The sequence below is a fragment of the Hibiscus syriacus genome, unplaced genomic scaffold (genome assembly GCF_006381635.1).
Source record: "Hibiscus syriacus cultivar Baekdansim isolate YM2019G1 unplaced genomic scaffold, ASM638163v2 tig00111772_pilon, whole genome shotgun sequence".
Taxonomy (NCBI): Eukaryota; Viridiplantae; Streptophyta; class Magnoliopsida; order Malvales; family Malvaceae; genus Hibiscus; species Hibiscus syriacus.
Genome location: NW_024063173.1, coordinates 1952940 through 1967471, shown reverse-complemented (window position 1 = coordinate 1967471; position 14532 = coordinate 1952940). Strand labels below are relative to the sequence as shown.

At 37.2% G+C, this 14532-nt stretch overlaps 2 protein-coding genes and 1 long non-coding RNA gene across 3 annotated transcripts; all 3 read right to left on the bottom strand.

Moving 5' to 3' along the window:
* Nucleotides 1-5067: 5067 nt before the first annotated feature.
* Nucleotides 5068-6505, bottom strand: LOC120170085. Its single transcript, XM_039178109.1, has 4 exons — nucleotides 6344-6505; nucleotides 6188-6248; nucleotides 5807-5970; nucleotides 5068-5653 (listed from the first exon to the last, which is right to left on the bottom strand). The coding sequence occupies exons 1-4, from the start codon at nucleotides 6503-6505 to the stop codon at nucleotides 5096-5098; spliced, it is 945 nt and encodes a 314-aa protein (XP_039034040.1). The 3' UTR covers nucleotides 5068-5095.
* Nucleotides 6506-12828: 6323 nt separating this feature from the next.
* On the bottom strand, nucleotides 12829-13312 carry LOC120170097. The gene is made up of 2 exons (XR_005520724.1): nucleotides 13235-13312; nucleotides 12829-12905 (listed from the first exon to the last, which is right to left on the bottom strand). It is a non-coding gene; the product is annotated as an uncharacterized LOC120170097 (long non-coding RNA).
* Nucleotides 13313-13338: 26 nt separating this feature from the next.
* LOC120170084 lies at nucleotides 13339-14295 on the bottom strand. Its single transcript, XM_039178108.1, has 2 exons — nucleotides 13768-14295; nucleotides 13339-13698 (listed from the first exon to the last, which is right to left on the bottom strand). Exons 1-2 carry the CDS (start codon nucleotides 14293-14295, stop codon nucleotides 13339-13341), a joined length of 888 nt encoding a protein of 295 aa, XP_039034039.1.
* Nucleotides 14296-14532: the final 237 nt, after the last annotated feature.

Here is a 14532-nt window from a genome sequence, read left to right as displayed (position 1 = left end):
GCACACGAACATGATGCTTAAAAATGATTTGGGCACCTTAGGATTAACCATTTCGTTTCCCCCACTAAAATTGCCTACCCATTCATTTTCCCTTAGTTAACCACTTTTGAGCCTATTCCTATTTATTTGTTTTCACCATATTAATAAACCCGAGCCTTTTCATTTTATCACTCTTTTCTACCCTTTTCAGGGCAAGTGAATAGTTAATCCAATGTATGATCCATGAAAAAAAAAGAGAAACAGCAAGCAATTCGAAAAAAAGATGTTCGAAAAAAGGAGAAAAGACATGAAAAAAAGGAAAACAAAGAAACAAAAATGTGAAAAAAAGAAATACATTTCGAAAAGAATTTTGTTGTTTGATAGTTTGTCTTTTTGTCTTGTTGTGCTTAATGTTTTGATGGAGTTGAACTTGTTATTGTTACTTCCTTACCTTGAATTCTAGCCATATTATTTAGCCTTTTCCCCACCTTTACCTAAGCCCCGTTACAACTAATCAAAGACCCTTTGATTTATGCATCTTGTTCTTATTAGTAGTGGAGATTTGTTTTACTTGCAGGCTTATGGTAATATTGTGTCGGTTCTGACATTGAGCGTTTCCATACCCCAAACACATTGAGTGGTTTGAGTGAATCCCAGTAAGGTGTTGAGTTATAAGCATTGCGATTTATGAATGAATGAATGGATGTTGCAATTGCATTTGACTTTTCCAATTGGTGATGTTCAATTGATTGATGTCTTGACTTGAATAATTATTATGGTCTCTACCTTGCTTCCTTGGATATGAAACTTGACAAAGAAATGTAAATTGAATTTTTGACTTATTTGATTATATCATACTTGAGGACAAGCATGAAATAAGTGAGGGGGAATTTTATGAGTGTTTAAAATTGGTAGTATTTGCTCGTTAATTCTTCGATCTTATGAATTTATTTATGTTGATTTGGTTGTGTTATGCTTGTTTTCGTGCTGGGTCTTACTTTCTAGACTTAGTGGCAAAATGGGCGCATTATATTTTTTTTTTATTATTTGGTCAAGGCTGGAGGTATGGGCACGGCTCTGGGCATGACACAGTCTGACGTGACAGTTTTTAGAAGGTCCAGTTAGCGGCACTTTCTAGAAGATCTAGTCAGTGCGCCTTCTAGAAGATGGACGACAGGCAGAGTTGCATTAGGAGACTTATTTAAAGTTTTAATTTAGAAAAAACAATTATCTTTAGGATTATTTTATTTTAATTTCTTTGTTTATCTCTAGGTTTTTAGAGGCTATAAATACTCTTTTGGGGTAAGCCTAAACACACAACTCATATTACAATCTTTTTCTCTTTTCTAGTTTTATAAAAATTCTCTCTTTATTTTGTTTTTCAAGTTTTCGATTTTTCTCTTTATTTTAAAGCTTTGTTTTTAAATATGCTAAGTATGACTTTTTTCATGCTTACCTAATTTTCTCATAAGCCGAGAGCTGAAACGATGACTTAATTCCAACGGGAGAATTGAAACAGACCCTTAATAACTTCGGAATATCTCTCTCAATCTCTGCGCTTATTTTTCAAAATCAAAATAGTTTTCAAAATCAAATATTGACTTTAGTCAAGAGGTTGTTGCGATTAAATGTGTGGGAGGAAGGATCGACTTATTGAAAGCACATTCGAATTCCTGAGAACGCACTTGGCGAGATATAGTCTTGCCAAAAGGGAATTGAGATTGGAATTATTGGTTATTGAAGCAACAATCTGAGTCGGTCTTAACGAACTTAAACGGTAATTGATCTACGACAATTGATGTTGATTAGATCAGTTTCCGAAGCCAAAATCAAAGATTGCTTTGGGAATTCGGTATAAAAAATAGAGTCACGGGGATTGCCCTTGTAAACAAAATAACCGACGTGAATCCCGAAGGGAAAATCTAATTCGACGATATAAAGGAAATTGAGTCAAAGCGAGGATTGAGGCTATTTTTTTACCATATTCAATTTTCAATGTTACACTATTTATTTTCTTATTTTCACTTAAAATTGTGTTTTATTTAATCTCTTTTTATTACTTAGTCGTATTTTACCAAAACCCCCTACTACTTTTCGCCTTGTTAAAACCATTCAAACAGAAATTTGGAATTTTACCAAGTCCTTGAGGATCGACCCTTACTTCTCTTTACTACGAATTTCCTTATTTATTATTTGAGAAGAAGAAATTTATTTTGACATCAAAACGGCAGCTGTCAGCAAGCAACTATACATGGTCAAATAGCAAACTTGAAAATTAAAAAGAAACTGTTAACATTTTTCTTAATTTTGTGAGCCACCCTTGATGCTTGATTGCTTGATCGACCCAACCATGGCCGTTCAAGACTTGATGACTGATTTGTGACACAATCTTAAGTGAATTGTGGATTCACATGCTGGGCAGTAGTTAAACCAGTGGTCTGGATTTCTTTCCTTCTTACAAGCTTCTCAATAAGTTTTATCCAAAGAACTTTTATCAAGAGGATCATAGGTGAGCCTGAGAGGATGCTTATCGTACTCGTACGAAATGGTCTGTGGTAGCAAAATGCTACTGAGTGAAGTTGCAATCAAAGCATCTGTAGCTAGTAGAACAGCCAAAATTACCACAACCAGAACATCTAAACTCATAATTGCAAGACAATGGCTTCATTACAAGATTGAGAGTATGTGAATGGGATTCATGGTTAACAATGATTGGTAGGTATTCACCTTTCATGTTGGTTTGAAACAGGGGATTGTGGCAACTATCTGAGAACTCTTTGCCTTTGTATTCACATATCCTGTCATTACAAGAATTTTCTGTATTTATTTTCTTTTATGAAGTTAACAATTTAAAGAATCTGAAAATCATAAAAAGAGAATGTGGCTACAGACTGAGCAGAAGCAACATGCTTGAGTAGTGCAATTCAACCTGCAACGAAAAGGGCATGACAATTTATATAACTCTAAGCAAAGAAACTGCGTCACCCTGATAAAGTATACCGATTAAGAATTGAACGGCAGAAGATCTACTTACTACTTTCTTTCTGATTTAGAGTTCCAGGGAAACCGAAACCAAAACTCAGTCTCTTCCTCAGAAGTCGACATCCTGCAGGCTGCAAGGACCGAGATAATATTGAAATTGAAACGTGAAAGAATGGATTGTGTAACTACGTATACATTACCAAAACAAGGATATTTTCAATACTCATACCTTCTTCAATGATGGCCTCTCATTAGTAAGTATCCTTGAGCTGGAACTCTTCAATGTGAACAGCCTATGAAGTAAACGGACGTAATTAGTCTAGGAAAATACAGGCTTAAGGACTCGTTTTACAGCAACAAATTCAATTATTTGCATCCACTGTGGTTTCACCAGTCGTCCTCTCATATATAAATGAAAACAGTATTCAAAAGATTCTTATTATTACTTTTTAATCAAACACCTACAGAAGATTTAGTAATTTGAAAAATGAATCTTCAGGCAATTAGTTGGCTGCTTCTGCCATATCTTTTTCCAGTTTCCCTCACCTATGATGGTCAGTTCATCTAAGCAAGGGAATGCCACCTACAAAATTCACTTTATTGTGTCAATAACCGGAGGTAATATTAATGAAACTGAGTATAAAACAATGGAATTTACAACTAAAAATTACTAGAGAAAACAGCATCCACGACACGAACAGGGCAATCAAATATTTAAGGAAAAAGAAGATACAGAGAAAGGTAAGGGAGTATCACCTTTTGATCGAAGAGAGTCGGAGAGGGAATCTCCGAATTGATTCCTTTTGCACTGGAGACGAATGTTCTAGTGTAGGACAACTTTCTATACTAAGACTTGTCAACAAGGGGAATTCAAAGTAATTTCCATGGCAGAATCTAGTCAGTTTAGGAAGGTCTTTGAGCAATAGGAATTCTAGTACACGAAACTTCTGGTTCATCATTTCTTCTTTGGCTAATCCTTCCAAAAAGATCACATTTTCCACATTCTCACAGTTTTCGACGGTTAGCTTCTTGAGATGCACAAAACTTTTAACCATAGAGGACGAGAATAGGCAGGTCAAATTATGACAGCCCCTAATAGTCAAGCATGTTAAATTTTGGGCATAAGAATGTGTGGCCAGAAGCTTGTGTTTCCATGCTCGCTGAATGCTGATTGAAGAAAGCTCCAAATCCTCCAAGCCCGGGAATACCTGCATACAATATATATAGTCTTGAATGCATGGAGAAAAGTTTCACTTTTTGATGGATGTGAAAAGTTTCACTATTCATCAACTACATTATGCACCAATCTCTGTAATTGTTTTCATAGTATGTATTTGGTAAAATCAAATATATAAACTCAATTTGCAATTTTATCCTATAATTTTTATTCAGAAATGTTAAATTGTTTAGCCATATGATGAACATTAGAACTTCTCATCTTATAAAGTTTTACTATTTTTTTTTTGAAATGATTCATACCTTTTCTACAAACAACTGTTCAATGACAGCATTAAGGTCGCCTTCCCAGAGCCCTACATATTCACCTTTAGTTGATTGTAGTCCATGCAGCTTTGGTGCGCTTAACTTTCCCTTTGTGAAAAGTTCCATCTTTGGACATTGTCTCATGATTACTTCTTCCAAGGAAGGAAATAATAAGGTATAATTCCCTGTGCAGAACCTTGATAGGATCGGAAGGCGATCAAGTTCTAAAGACTTGAGTTGGGAGAAAATGATGCCATCCATGACTTCTTCAGTTGTAGAAGCTATGATTTCTTCTATCATTTGGCAATCACTAACACTCATTATTTTCAGTTGCACCATGCTTTTAGCCACTGTGAATGTTACTAAATTTCTGAATCCATGGCATTTTGATACCTCTAGAGTTGTCAGATGTTTGAATGACACAGAAGATGGGGAATGTTTGCACCATATCTCCTTCATATTGCCATTCTGAATAAAAATTAATTCTTCTAAACTGGGAAATGTTTCCTGAGAAATTAAGAAATACACACATATATGTTAAATAAAAGAAGATCTTCTAAACAGATAAAAGATGCAAATTTGTTCCGATAGGCGTATACTCAGTCTCAGTAAACTGCATATCAGTTGAAGATAAATGTTTATGTGCTTTTATTTAGTTAGTTTTGTGAACTGTTACCTCAGTGACCCAAAACAGGAGTTTTTGAACAGAGATTAGAGGTTGGCTCTCTCCTTGTGTTTCTCCAAAGTTGATATACTCCCTAGCCAAATTCTCTACCTTGCTGCAGTCACTCACCTCCAATATTTTTAAGGATGGCAATTCCGTAGTATGCACCTTGGAGTAGAAACCCTTCAACTTGGGTAGCACTCGAAGATACAACTCTCTTATGTTAGGAAACACAAACATGGTGATTGATTTGAGTTCGACCGATTGGGCGGATGTCACTGCGTGTGACTCATTGGAATTGCGTAAGTGATCGTCATCAGGTCCAATTATTTCTTCAACCGACTTACATTCATCTATTGCCAGAGTTTCTAGCTTTTCAAGTCTTTTCACCATTCGAAAAGGTAAAATATTTGAAAGTCTTTCACAGTCTTTCACCCAGAGGAAGGTCAATTCTTTAAATGAATTCATAGTGGGTTTATCGTGCCATATCTTTCTGCACTTCCCAATGCCTTGAATGGTCAAATCGATCAAGTTAGGGAACACAACCTGCAGATTTTATTTACGTTATTAATACTAAAAAATAAGTTGGAATGCTACATGAACAAGACAAAACCATACAACAAGAAAGGAAAAATGATATGAAAAGTAAAATCTGTAGAGGATAGAAAAGGATACAAAAAAGCGAAGGAAGAAAATCACCTTTTGGTTGAAGATGGTTGGGGAATCAGTCTCGGAGTTTTCTCCATGGAAGAATGTCGCCAATTTTGGAAGCCTAATGAGTTCTAGTACTTCTAGTTTAGTGAACCAGTAAGCCTCAGTTATCTCTTCTTCTGCTGTCGCTTCATCTGTAAAGATCACTTCTTCTAAGTCGTCTCAATCGACAAGGCTAAGTTGAACGAGTACCACAAATTTTTTTATTGAAAAGGATGGAAATATATATTCCAAATTGTGGCAACCCTCCACAATTAAGATTTGCAACTTGTGAACACTAGAGGATATGGCACTGTGTGGTTTATCTGGCCATAATTTCTGGATGTTAGTCGATGATAGCTTTAACCAGTCCAAATTGGCACACAAAACCTGCAGCCACGGTGCTAATTGCATGAATCATGTATGCTTGTGATGATAAATACACGCAGATCTAGAAATTGAAATAGTGATTAAAAGACTAAACAGAAGAGAAGAGATGAGAGTGACCTTATCATTGAAAAAGGGTGTCTTTTCTCCCCCACCTACCTCCCTTGTACATGCCATTGCGTACATCTTTGGACAATCATCTACTTCAATCATTTTCAAAGATGGGCATTGCAGAGTAATACTTCCCATGCAAAAACTTTTCAAATCTGAACATGACTCCAGTCCTATCTTCTCAAGATTTGGTAAGCAGAATGTATCCATTGCAGTTTCACTGTTTTAGTTTATGAAGATGTGTTAGTTCTATTTTTCTAATTGTTGACAGTGTCCCATCATACGTCCCCTTATTACCGGAATCTCCTTCAGTATAGAATAACTCTTTGATTTCACAACTAGCGATACAATGCTCTTCTAGCTTGTGGAATCTTTCAAGGAAAGAAATTTGGAAATCATTAAATGATTTATCACTGCTGCGTTGCACCCATAAAGCTTTTATTTGATGGAAAAGGTTGTTTGGCAATTGACCACCACTTATCATTGCAATGTAATCAGCACCGATTTCCAGACGTTGTAGTTTAGGGATGACATGAAAACCAACCAAAAAACAATTTTGGAGTCACTATGTTCATCTTCCTATATTAGGATTTAATATTTTAATTAAAATAAAGCAGAACATATAGAGTGGGAGCGAGAGGGTTTATACCTTTTCAACCAAGAAAAGTGGTGGTTGGGAGTCGAGTTGTTGGTTGTGAGTGATGAGTTGTGTGCCAAATATCTTCATTTCCCCACACTCGTATGCTGTTAACTCTTTTAACATTGGCCACTTTGTGGTATGCCTGTTGGAAATAAAACACTCACACAAACAACTTTTATTGAAACTCAAACAAATATTACAAGAGTACTCTCACTCAAAAAACAAGAACTACAACTCACTCTTATAAGACTTTGCTTCTTCACTCACTTAGAAGCTCTTAATTTTTCTTGATGCTTAAAACTAAAATGGGAAGGGGTATTTATACTACTCAAGAACAATCCTACACCACACAAATAAACTAATTTAAACCATTACAAATTCAACAAATATCTAACTCTCACCTAACTAAATTGATGTAAGCAATGACATCATTAATTAAATGATGTAAGCAATGACATCTTTAATTAAATGATGTAAGTAATGACATCAATTTAGTTTGGGTTTGGGTTTAGGCTCCCATAATGGATCAAGTTTATGATCCAACACCCTCCCTTAAACTTGATCTCGTGACCCCTAGTAGGTTCCTTAATCTTAAGAAGTCTTCGCTGGTCAGTGGCTTGGTAAAAATATATCAGCAACTTGATCTTGTGACTTCACATATTCAACTTCCACATCTTTTCTTGCAACACACTCCCTTATATAGTGGTAGCGAATATCAATGTGCTTGCTTCGATCATGGAATACTGGATTCTTTGCTAAGGCAATGGCTGACTTGTTGTCGACACAAACCTTGGTAGGCTCTTCTTGTATCAAACCAATCTCCTTCAATAGATTTCTAAGCCAAATTGCATGACAAACACATGAGGTAGCAGCAACATATTCCGCTTCACAAGTGGATAATGTGACAATCGGTTGTTTCTTTGACATCCATGTGAATGCAATATCTCCCATGAAAAATACGAATCCAGTAGTGCTCCTTCGATTATCTATGTCTCCACCCCAATCACTGTCGCTGTATCCAACAAGCTTGTAATCATTAGAAACTGAATAGAACAAGCCAAAGTCAATTGTACCTTTTAGATAGCGAAGAATTCTCTTTGCGGCTTTAAAATGGGTGGTTGTTGGGGATTCCATGTAGCGACTAACCAATCCAACTGCGTGAAGAATATCGGGTCTCGTGCAAGTTAGATAGCGTAGACTTCCTACCAAAGTTTTGAAGAATGTTGGATCTACACTTTCGCCTTCTTCATGTTTGGTCATCTTGATCCTGTATTCTGCCGGTGTGCTTATTGGCTTACAGTTCTCCATCTTGAACTTCTTCAGTATCTCCTTTGCATAGCTTTCCTGTGAAATGAAAATTCCATCATTTTGTTGCTTAACTTCAATGCCAAGGTAGTACGCCATGAGCCCCATGTCTGTCATCTCGAATTCTTTCATCATCACATCCTTGAATTCATTAAACATGCTTGGGTTGCTTCCAGTGAAGATCAAATCGTCCACGTAGAGGCACACGATCAAAATATCTTCATCTTTGATCTTGATATATAGAGCATGCTCGTAGGGACATTTGTTGAAGTCATTCTCTTGGAAGTACTTGTCGATTCGGCTATTCCATGCCCTTGGTGCTTGTTTTAGCCCGTAAAGAGCCTTCTTCAACTTCAACACCTTGTCTTCATGCCCTTTGACTTCATAGCCTGATGGTTGCTGAATGTAAAGTTCCTCTTCAAGAACTCCATTTAGGAAGGCGGACTTTACATCCATCTGTTGTATCTTCCACTTGTTTTGAGCTGCCAAAGAAATGATTAGTCTGATAGTCTCCAATCGAGCAACAGGAGCAAATACCTCATCATAGTCAATTCCAGCCTTTTGACTATAGCCTTTAGTAACTAGCCTCGCCTTGTGCCTTTCAATCTCTCCTTTGGCATTTTGCTTTGTTTTGTACACCCATTTGACACCTATCGCCTTATGTCCCTTGGGAAGTGAGGTAAGTTCCCATGTGTCATTCTTCTCGATGGCCTTGATTTCTTCGTCCATCGCATCTCTCCATTTCTTTTCTTGTACCGCTTCTTGAAAGCTCACTGGTTCACAATCGGCAAACAAACAAAATAATGTAAGATTATCTTGTCGTTCAGTTACCTCATAGAGATCTCTAAGGCTTAGAGATCTCTATGAGGTAACTGAACGACAAGATAATCTTACATTATTTTGTTTGTTTGCCGATTGTGAACCAGTGAGCTTTCAAGAAGCGGTACAAGAAAAGAAATGGAGAGATGCGATGGACGAAGAAATCAAGGCCATCGAGAAGAATGACACATGGGAACTTACCTCACTTCCCAAGGGACATAAGGCGATAGGTGTCAAATGGGTGTACAAAACAAAGCAAAATGCCAAAGGAGAGATTGAAAGGCACAACTCTTTCACTTTGACTCCCACTTGACGATGATGAAGGTGATGAGTCTCCTTGAGTGGTTGATGTTGGTGAAGTGGGTGGAGTTGCAAGCTCTTGTTGAGATTCATCTAGTTGCTCCCTCATTGTCTGCTCATCTTCTTCAAACTGAGGAAAGAAATTGAAGTCATCTGTATGAGAGTTAAAATCCCATTCTTCTTCTTCGTTGAAGACCACATCTCGACTAATCACAAACTTCTTATTGTCTGGATTGTACAACTTGTAGCCCTTCGAATTAGCATCATAGCCGATGAAGATAAAACTCTCGCTTTTATCATCAAGCTTCGTTCTTCTCTCGTCTGGTATGTGAACATGGGCTATACTTCCAAAGGTTCTCAAGTGGGAAATACCAGGCTTTCTTCCACTCCATGCCTCTTGCGGTGTCTTTCCCCATACACTTCTTGTTGGAGATCGATTTGACAAGTAGACTGCACACGATACTGCTTCCGCCCAAAATTCTTTGGGTAGTTTCTTGCTTTTGAGCATGCTTCGTGCCATGTCGAGGATTGTTCTATTCTTTCTTTCTGCCACACCATTTTGCTGGGGGGATCTAGGAACTGTCATTGGTCGACGAATTCCATTTGCTTCACAGAACTCTTGAAACTCCCTGGAAGTAAATTCTCCACCTCGATCGGATCTCATGGCTTTGATCTTTCTACCGCTTTCTCTCTCCACTGCTGCTTTGAACTTCTTGAAGACTTCAAAAACTTCTGACTTCTGTTTCAAGAAATATACCCAGGTTTTTCTTGAAAATCATCAATGAAGAGAAGAAAATAGTTATTGTTACCAAGAGAGCTTGGCTTGATCGGTCCACACACATCGGTATGGATGAGCTCAAGTGGCTTCTTAGCTCTTGTCTCTGACTCCTTTGGAAAGCTTTTCCTGAATTGTTTCCCGACTAGACACCCTTCACAGAGCTGGTCAGGATGGTTGATGTGAGGTAGTCCTTTCACCATCTCCTTCTTAGATAATAGCTCTAGACCTCCAAAATTGAGATGCCCAAATCGAAGATGCCAAGCCATGATGCATCTTTGTAGCAAGCTTTCAGGCACTTTGCAACATCATTTTGTATGTTGATCAAGAACATTCTATTCTTTGACATCGGCACTTTAGCAATGAAGTTATTCTTATCATCTTTATAGAAAGATTATAATTATTATATGAATATCATAACCTTTCTCTACCAGTTGCCCTAAACTTAAAATGTTACTTTTCATATTGGGCACATAGTAGACATTTGAAATAAATTGATGTCTCCCATCTTTCAAACGGATAAGAATGTTACCTCTCCCTTTCACTGTTATTGTGGAATCATCTCCAAACGAAACATTTCCACTTACTGACTCGTCTAGCTCCACAAACATGTCTTTCCTTCCACACATGTGATTGCTTGCACCACTGTCAAGATACCAGGAATTTGCTTGGCCACCATCAGTTTCCTTTCGTGCTAGAAGAAGAGTTTCTTTGCCATCTGTCTTTTCCTCCACGTAATTGGCCTTCTCCTCAATTTTGTTGTTGGGAGCTCTACATTCTGAAGCATAATGCCCAAATTTTTGACAATTATAACATCGAATTTGAGATTTGTCATACTTTGAGTTTGGATTAATTCTTCCACGACCTCGTGTTGAGCTTTCTCCTTTCTCATAGTTATTGTTGGAATTGTTATTGTTGTAATTCCAGCCTCGTCCACGACCTCGACTTCCACCTCGTCCATGGCCTCTACCTCTGCCTTGGCCACGTTGGTTTCTATCATTGCGTTGGCTCTCATGCATATCCTTGAGTTGCAGCTTGAGGAGTTGCTCAGTAAACTCATGCTTCTTTTTATGCTTCTCTTCGTATGCTTGCAATGATCCTTGGAGCTGTTCGATCTTCATTTCTTCCAAGTCTTTAGTTTCTTCAATCGTCACGACGATGTGCTCAAATTTGGGATCCAACGAACGGAGTATCTTCTCTATTATCCTCACATCGTCTAACTTTTCACCATTTCTTTTTAATTGATTAGAAACAGCTACTACTCTTGAGAAATAATCTGAAATAGACTCAGATGCTTTCATGTTTAAGGATTCGAATTCACCTCTTAATGTTTGGAGACAACCTTCTTCACTTGCTCGGATCCTTGTAAGAGGTTTGCAGCTTCTCCCACGCTTCCTTGCTAGAGCTTGCACTTGAAATCTTTTCAAAACCATCATCATCTAATGCTTGATAGATGAGGTAGAGAGCCTTCTTGTCTCTCTTTCTTGAATCCTTCAAAGTTGTCTTTTGATCTGGTGTAAGAGTAGCAAAAACATCATCATCCGCAGGCTCATTATAGCCTTTCTCTATGATATCCCACACATCTTGTGATCCAAGAAGTGCCTTCATTTTGATACTCCAATTGTCGTAGTTGTTGTTGTTGAGTGTCGGAACTTGGAATGGTGCCATACCATTTGCCATATCTCTCAATATAATGAGATTTTGTAAAATCCGATTGCACGGATGAATCCGAAACGATGAAAAAAAAAACTTTGGAGGGACTTGGACAACTCGGTCAAGGGCTCCAACTCGGCTGAATCGGCTCAACTCGGTGAGTCAACTCGATTTTCTGGCAGCAGTCTTCCAGCGGTGCGTGGCGGTGCGTCAGAACTCAGATTGAGAAAATTCTGGCGGCGTCGTATTCCTCTCGTCGAGACCTTCGATCTTTCCAACTCGCTCTGATGCCACTTTGTTGGAAATAAAACACTCACACAAACAACTTTTATTGAAACTCAAACAAATATTACAAGAGTACTCTCACTCAAAAACAAGAACTACAACTCACTCTTATAAGACTTTGCTTCTTCACTCACTTAGAAGCTCTTAATTTTTCTTGATGCTTAAAACTAAAATGGGAAGGGGTATTTATACTACTCAAGAACAATCCTACACCACACAAATAAACTAATTTAAACCATTACAAATTCAACAAATATCTAACTCTCACCTAACTAAATTGATGTAAGCAATGACATCATTAATTAAATGATGTAAGCAATGACATCTTTAATTAAATGATGTAAGTAATGACATCAATTTAGTTTGGGTTTGGGTTTAGGCTCCCATAATGGATCAAGTTTATGATCCAACAATGCCTACCTGGGTAGAAACATTTGCATTCTGGTAGCCCACATAGCCTAAGGGAAGACAGGTGATCAAACTCGAAAGTGACGGTGGTTCCGGAATCTGATTCTTCCTCTACTTTAGAAACAATATCCTCAACTCCACATAGGACTATACTAAGATTACTGAGTTGTGGGAGATCTCTGGCTACTGAGACTGGAAATACATTCTTCAGACTCCGACAACGACAAACATATATTCCACGTAGATTTTTAAATGAAAAAAATGTCTTTGGGACCGTTTTTCCAAATATATTTCAAGTTTGGTAATTCTATAATTCTGATTTCTCTTAGTTTGGGAAATGAATTTGGTGGAAGTGGGTTCTCCCATATCATCTTCAACTTTCTCAAGTAGAAAATACTAATTTCCTCCAAACTGGAAAATGCAACCTGCACTCATCATGCCAATATAATGAAATTAGAAGCTAGCGCTACAAATACATCTATGAGTGAGAGTGTGTTTGCAATTGCATATATATATAAAAAGAGTTGAAGGAACAAATTTTGATATAAATTTTTAATAATTTGGGGTACAGATTTCGTGGAAATCATTTTGTGGTTCGGATCTTCAATTATGTATTAAATATTTTGTTATATTTATTTATATTTTATATTTAACTTAAATTTTATATATTATAATAAATAAAAATGTTTTAATTATATTTGATAATGTGTTAAAATTAAGAATATAAGAATGCTAAAACCAATAATTAAGCTACCTTATTGACGAACAAAACTTGACTACAGATGCGTCGGTTGCCTTCCATTGAAGATCTGTTTATGAAACCTTTCAATTCGGGACAGTTGTCTACCGTCAGTGACTTCATGGCTGGAAATTCAATAACTTGAATTTGATAGTCAGATGCTGAAGATCCTTTAGCTTTAAAGACATTAACTGAGGAAATAATGATAAAGTTATAGCAGCCTGGGTTTCTTCTTCTATTTCCTCCATGAAAATGATCTCTCTTAAGCAGTAGCACCCAGTTATCTCAAAGTCTGTGAGATGCACTAGACATTTAGCCATAGTAAATGAGAATAGGTGTTTTAAGCTTCCACAACCCTCGATTTTCAATGTTTTTAACTTCTCATAAGTGCATAAAGATATACTTGAAAGCTGATTGTGCCATACCCTCGTAACATTAATCGATTTAAGCCACAAATTCTCCAAGTAAAGGAACGATATCTACAACCATACAAATGATTTCAGGAAATATTTGAAATAAAATTTTAAAAGACATTGAATTGTAAATACCTTTTCATTGAAAAGTGGCAACTCATGTTGAGGTAATGAGCTGGTAGCACCGGTTTCGTGTTGAGGGCAAAAGCTAATGAGCTTAGGAAGATCATGCAGTGTCAGAGACTGTAATTGAGGAAACTCACATTCATCATTGATAATGTATTCAGTATCTAAACCATTTTGGATATGTAGATTCTTCAACTGCGATATGCTTTCCTCATCTATTAACTCCCTCAATGCAATCTTCACACCTTTGAGTTCATCCAAATGTAAATCTTCAGTTTTTTTCAACAACTTCTTAATTCCAAGATCCAAATCATGCATGCCTGTGTTTAGCTTCAGTTTTAGGGTTCTTGAATATCGGTAGCTGCGAAACCGCTCCCACTTCCATTCATTTCCTATGAAAATCTTGTATCTTTCCAATTTCTGCAACTCTTGAAAGAAGTCGTGTGGTGCCGCCTTATCATCTGGGATTTGAACTTCTAAAGTGGACAAACGAGACAGTGCATGTAATCCGCAAGAGTGGCACTGCTTTGTCCCCATTGAATAGAAGCCCTACCCATATATAATTCTTCTAATTTTGACAAGCTTGACAACACGTCTTCTGCAATTGTTTTGAGCATAGCACAACGACTCACGTCTAACAACTTTAGCTTCACCAGTTGCCCAATTTCTTTTGGTAGAAATCTAATATCAGATTCCAAAAGGCTAAGCATTTCCAAGCTGTTGAGCTATCCAATAACGGTAATTTTATCTCCCAGCTTGCATTGATCTAGGCAC

Bases quoted from the DNA above. Each gene is read 5' to 3' on its own strand.
- LOC120170085 (XM_039178109.1), bottom strand. From the start codon at position 6,505: ATGGATACATTCTGCTTACCAAATCTTGAGAAGATAGGACTGGAGTCA. The intron at 6,249-6,343 runs GTAGGTGGGGGA...TTCAATTTCTAG, and splicing joins CAATGGCATGTACAAGGGAG to ATCTGCGTGTATTTATCATC. The intron at 5,654-5,806 runs GTGATTTTCTTC...TAAAATCTGCAG, and splicing joins CAACCATCTTCAACCAAAAG to GTTGTGTTCCCTAACTTGAT.
- LOC120170084 (XM_039178108.1), bottom strand. From the start codon at position 14,295: ATGGGGACAAAGCAGTGCCACTCTTGCGGATTACATGCACTGTCTCGT. The intron at 13,699-13,767 runs GTATTTACAATT...GTATGGTTGTAG, and splicing joins TGCCACTTTTCAATGAAAAG to ATATCGTTCCTTTACTTGGA.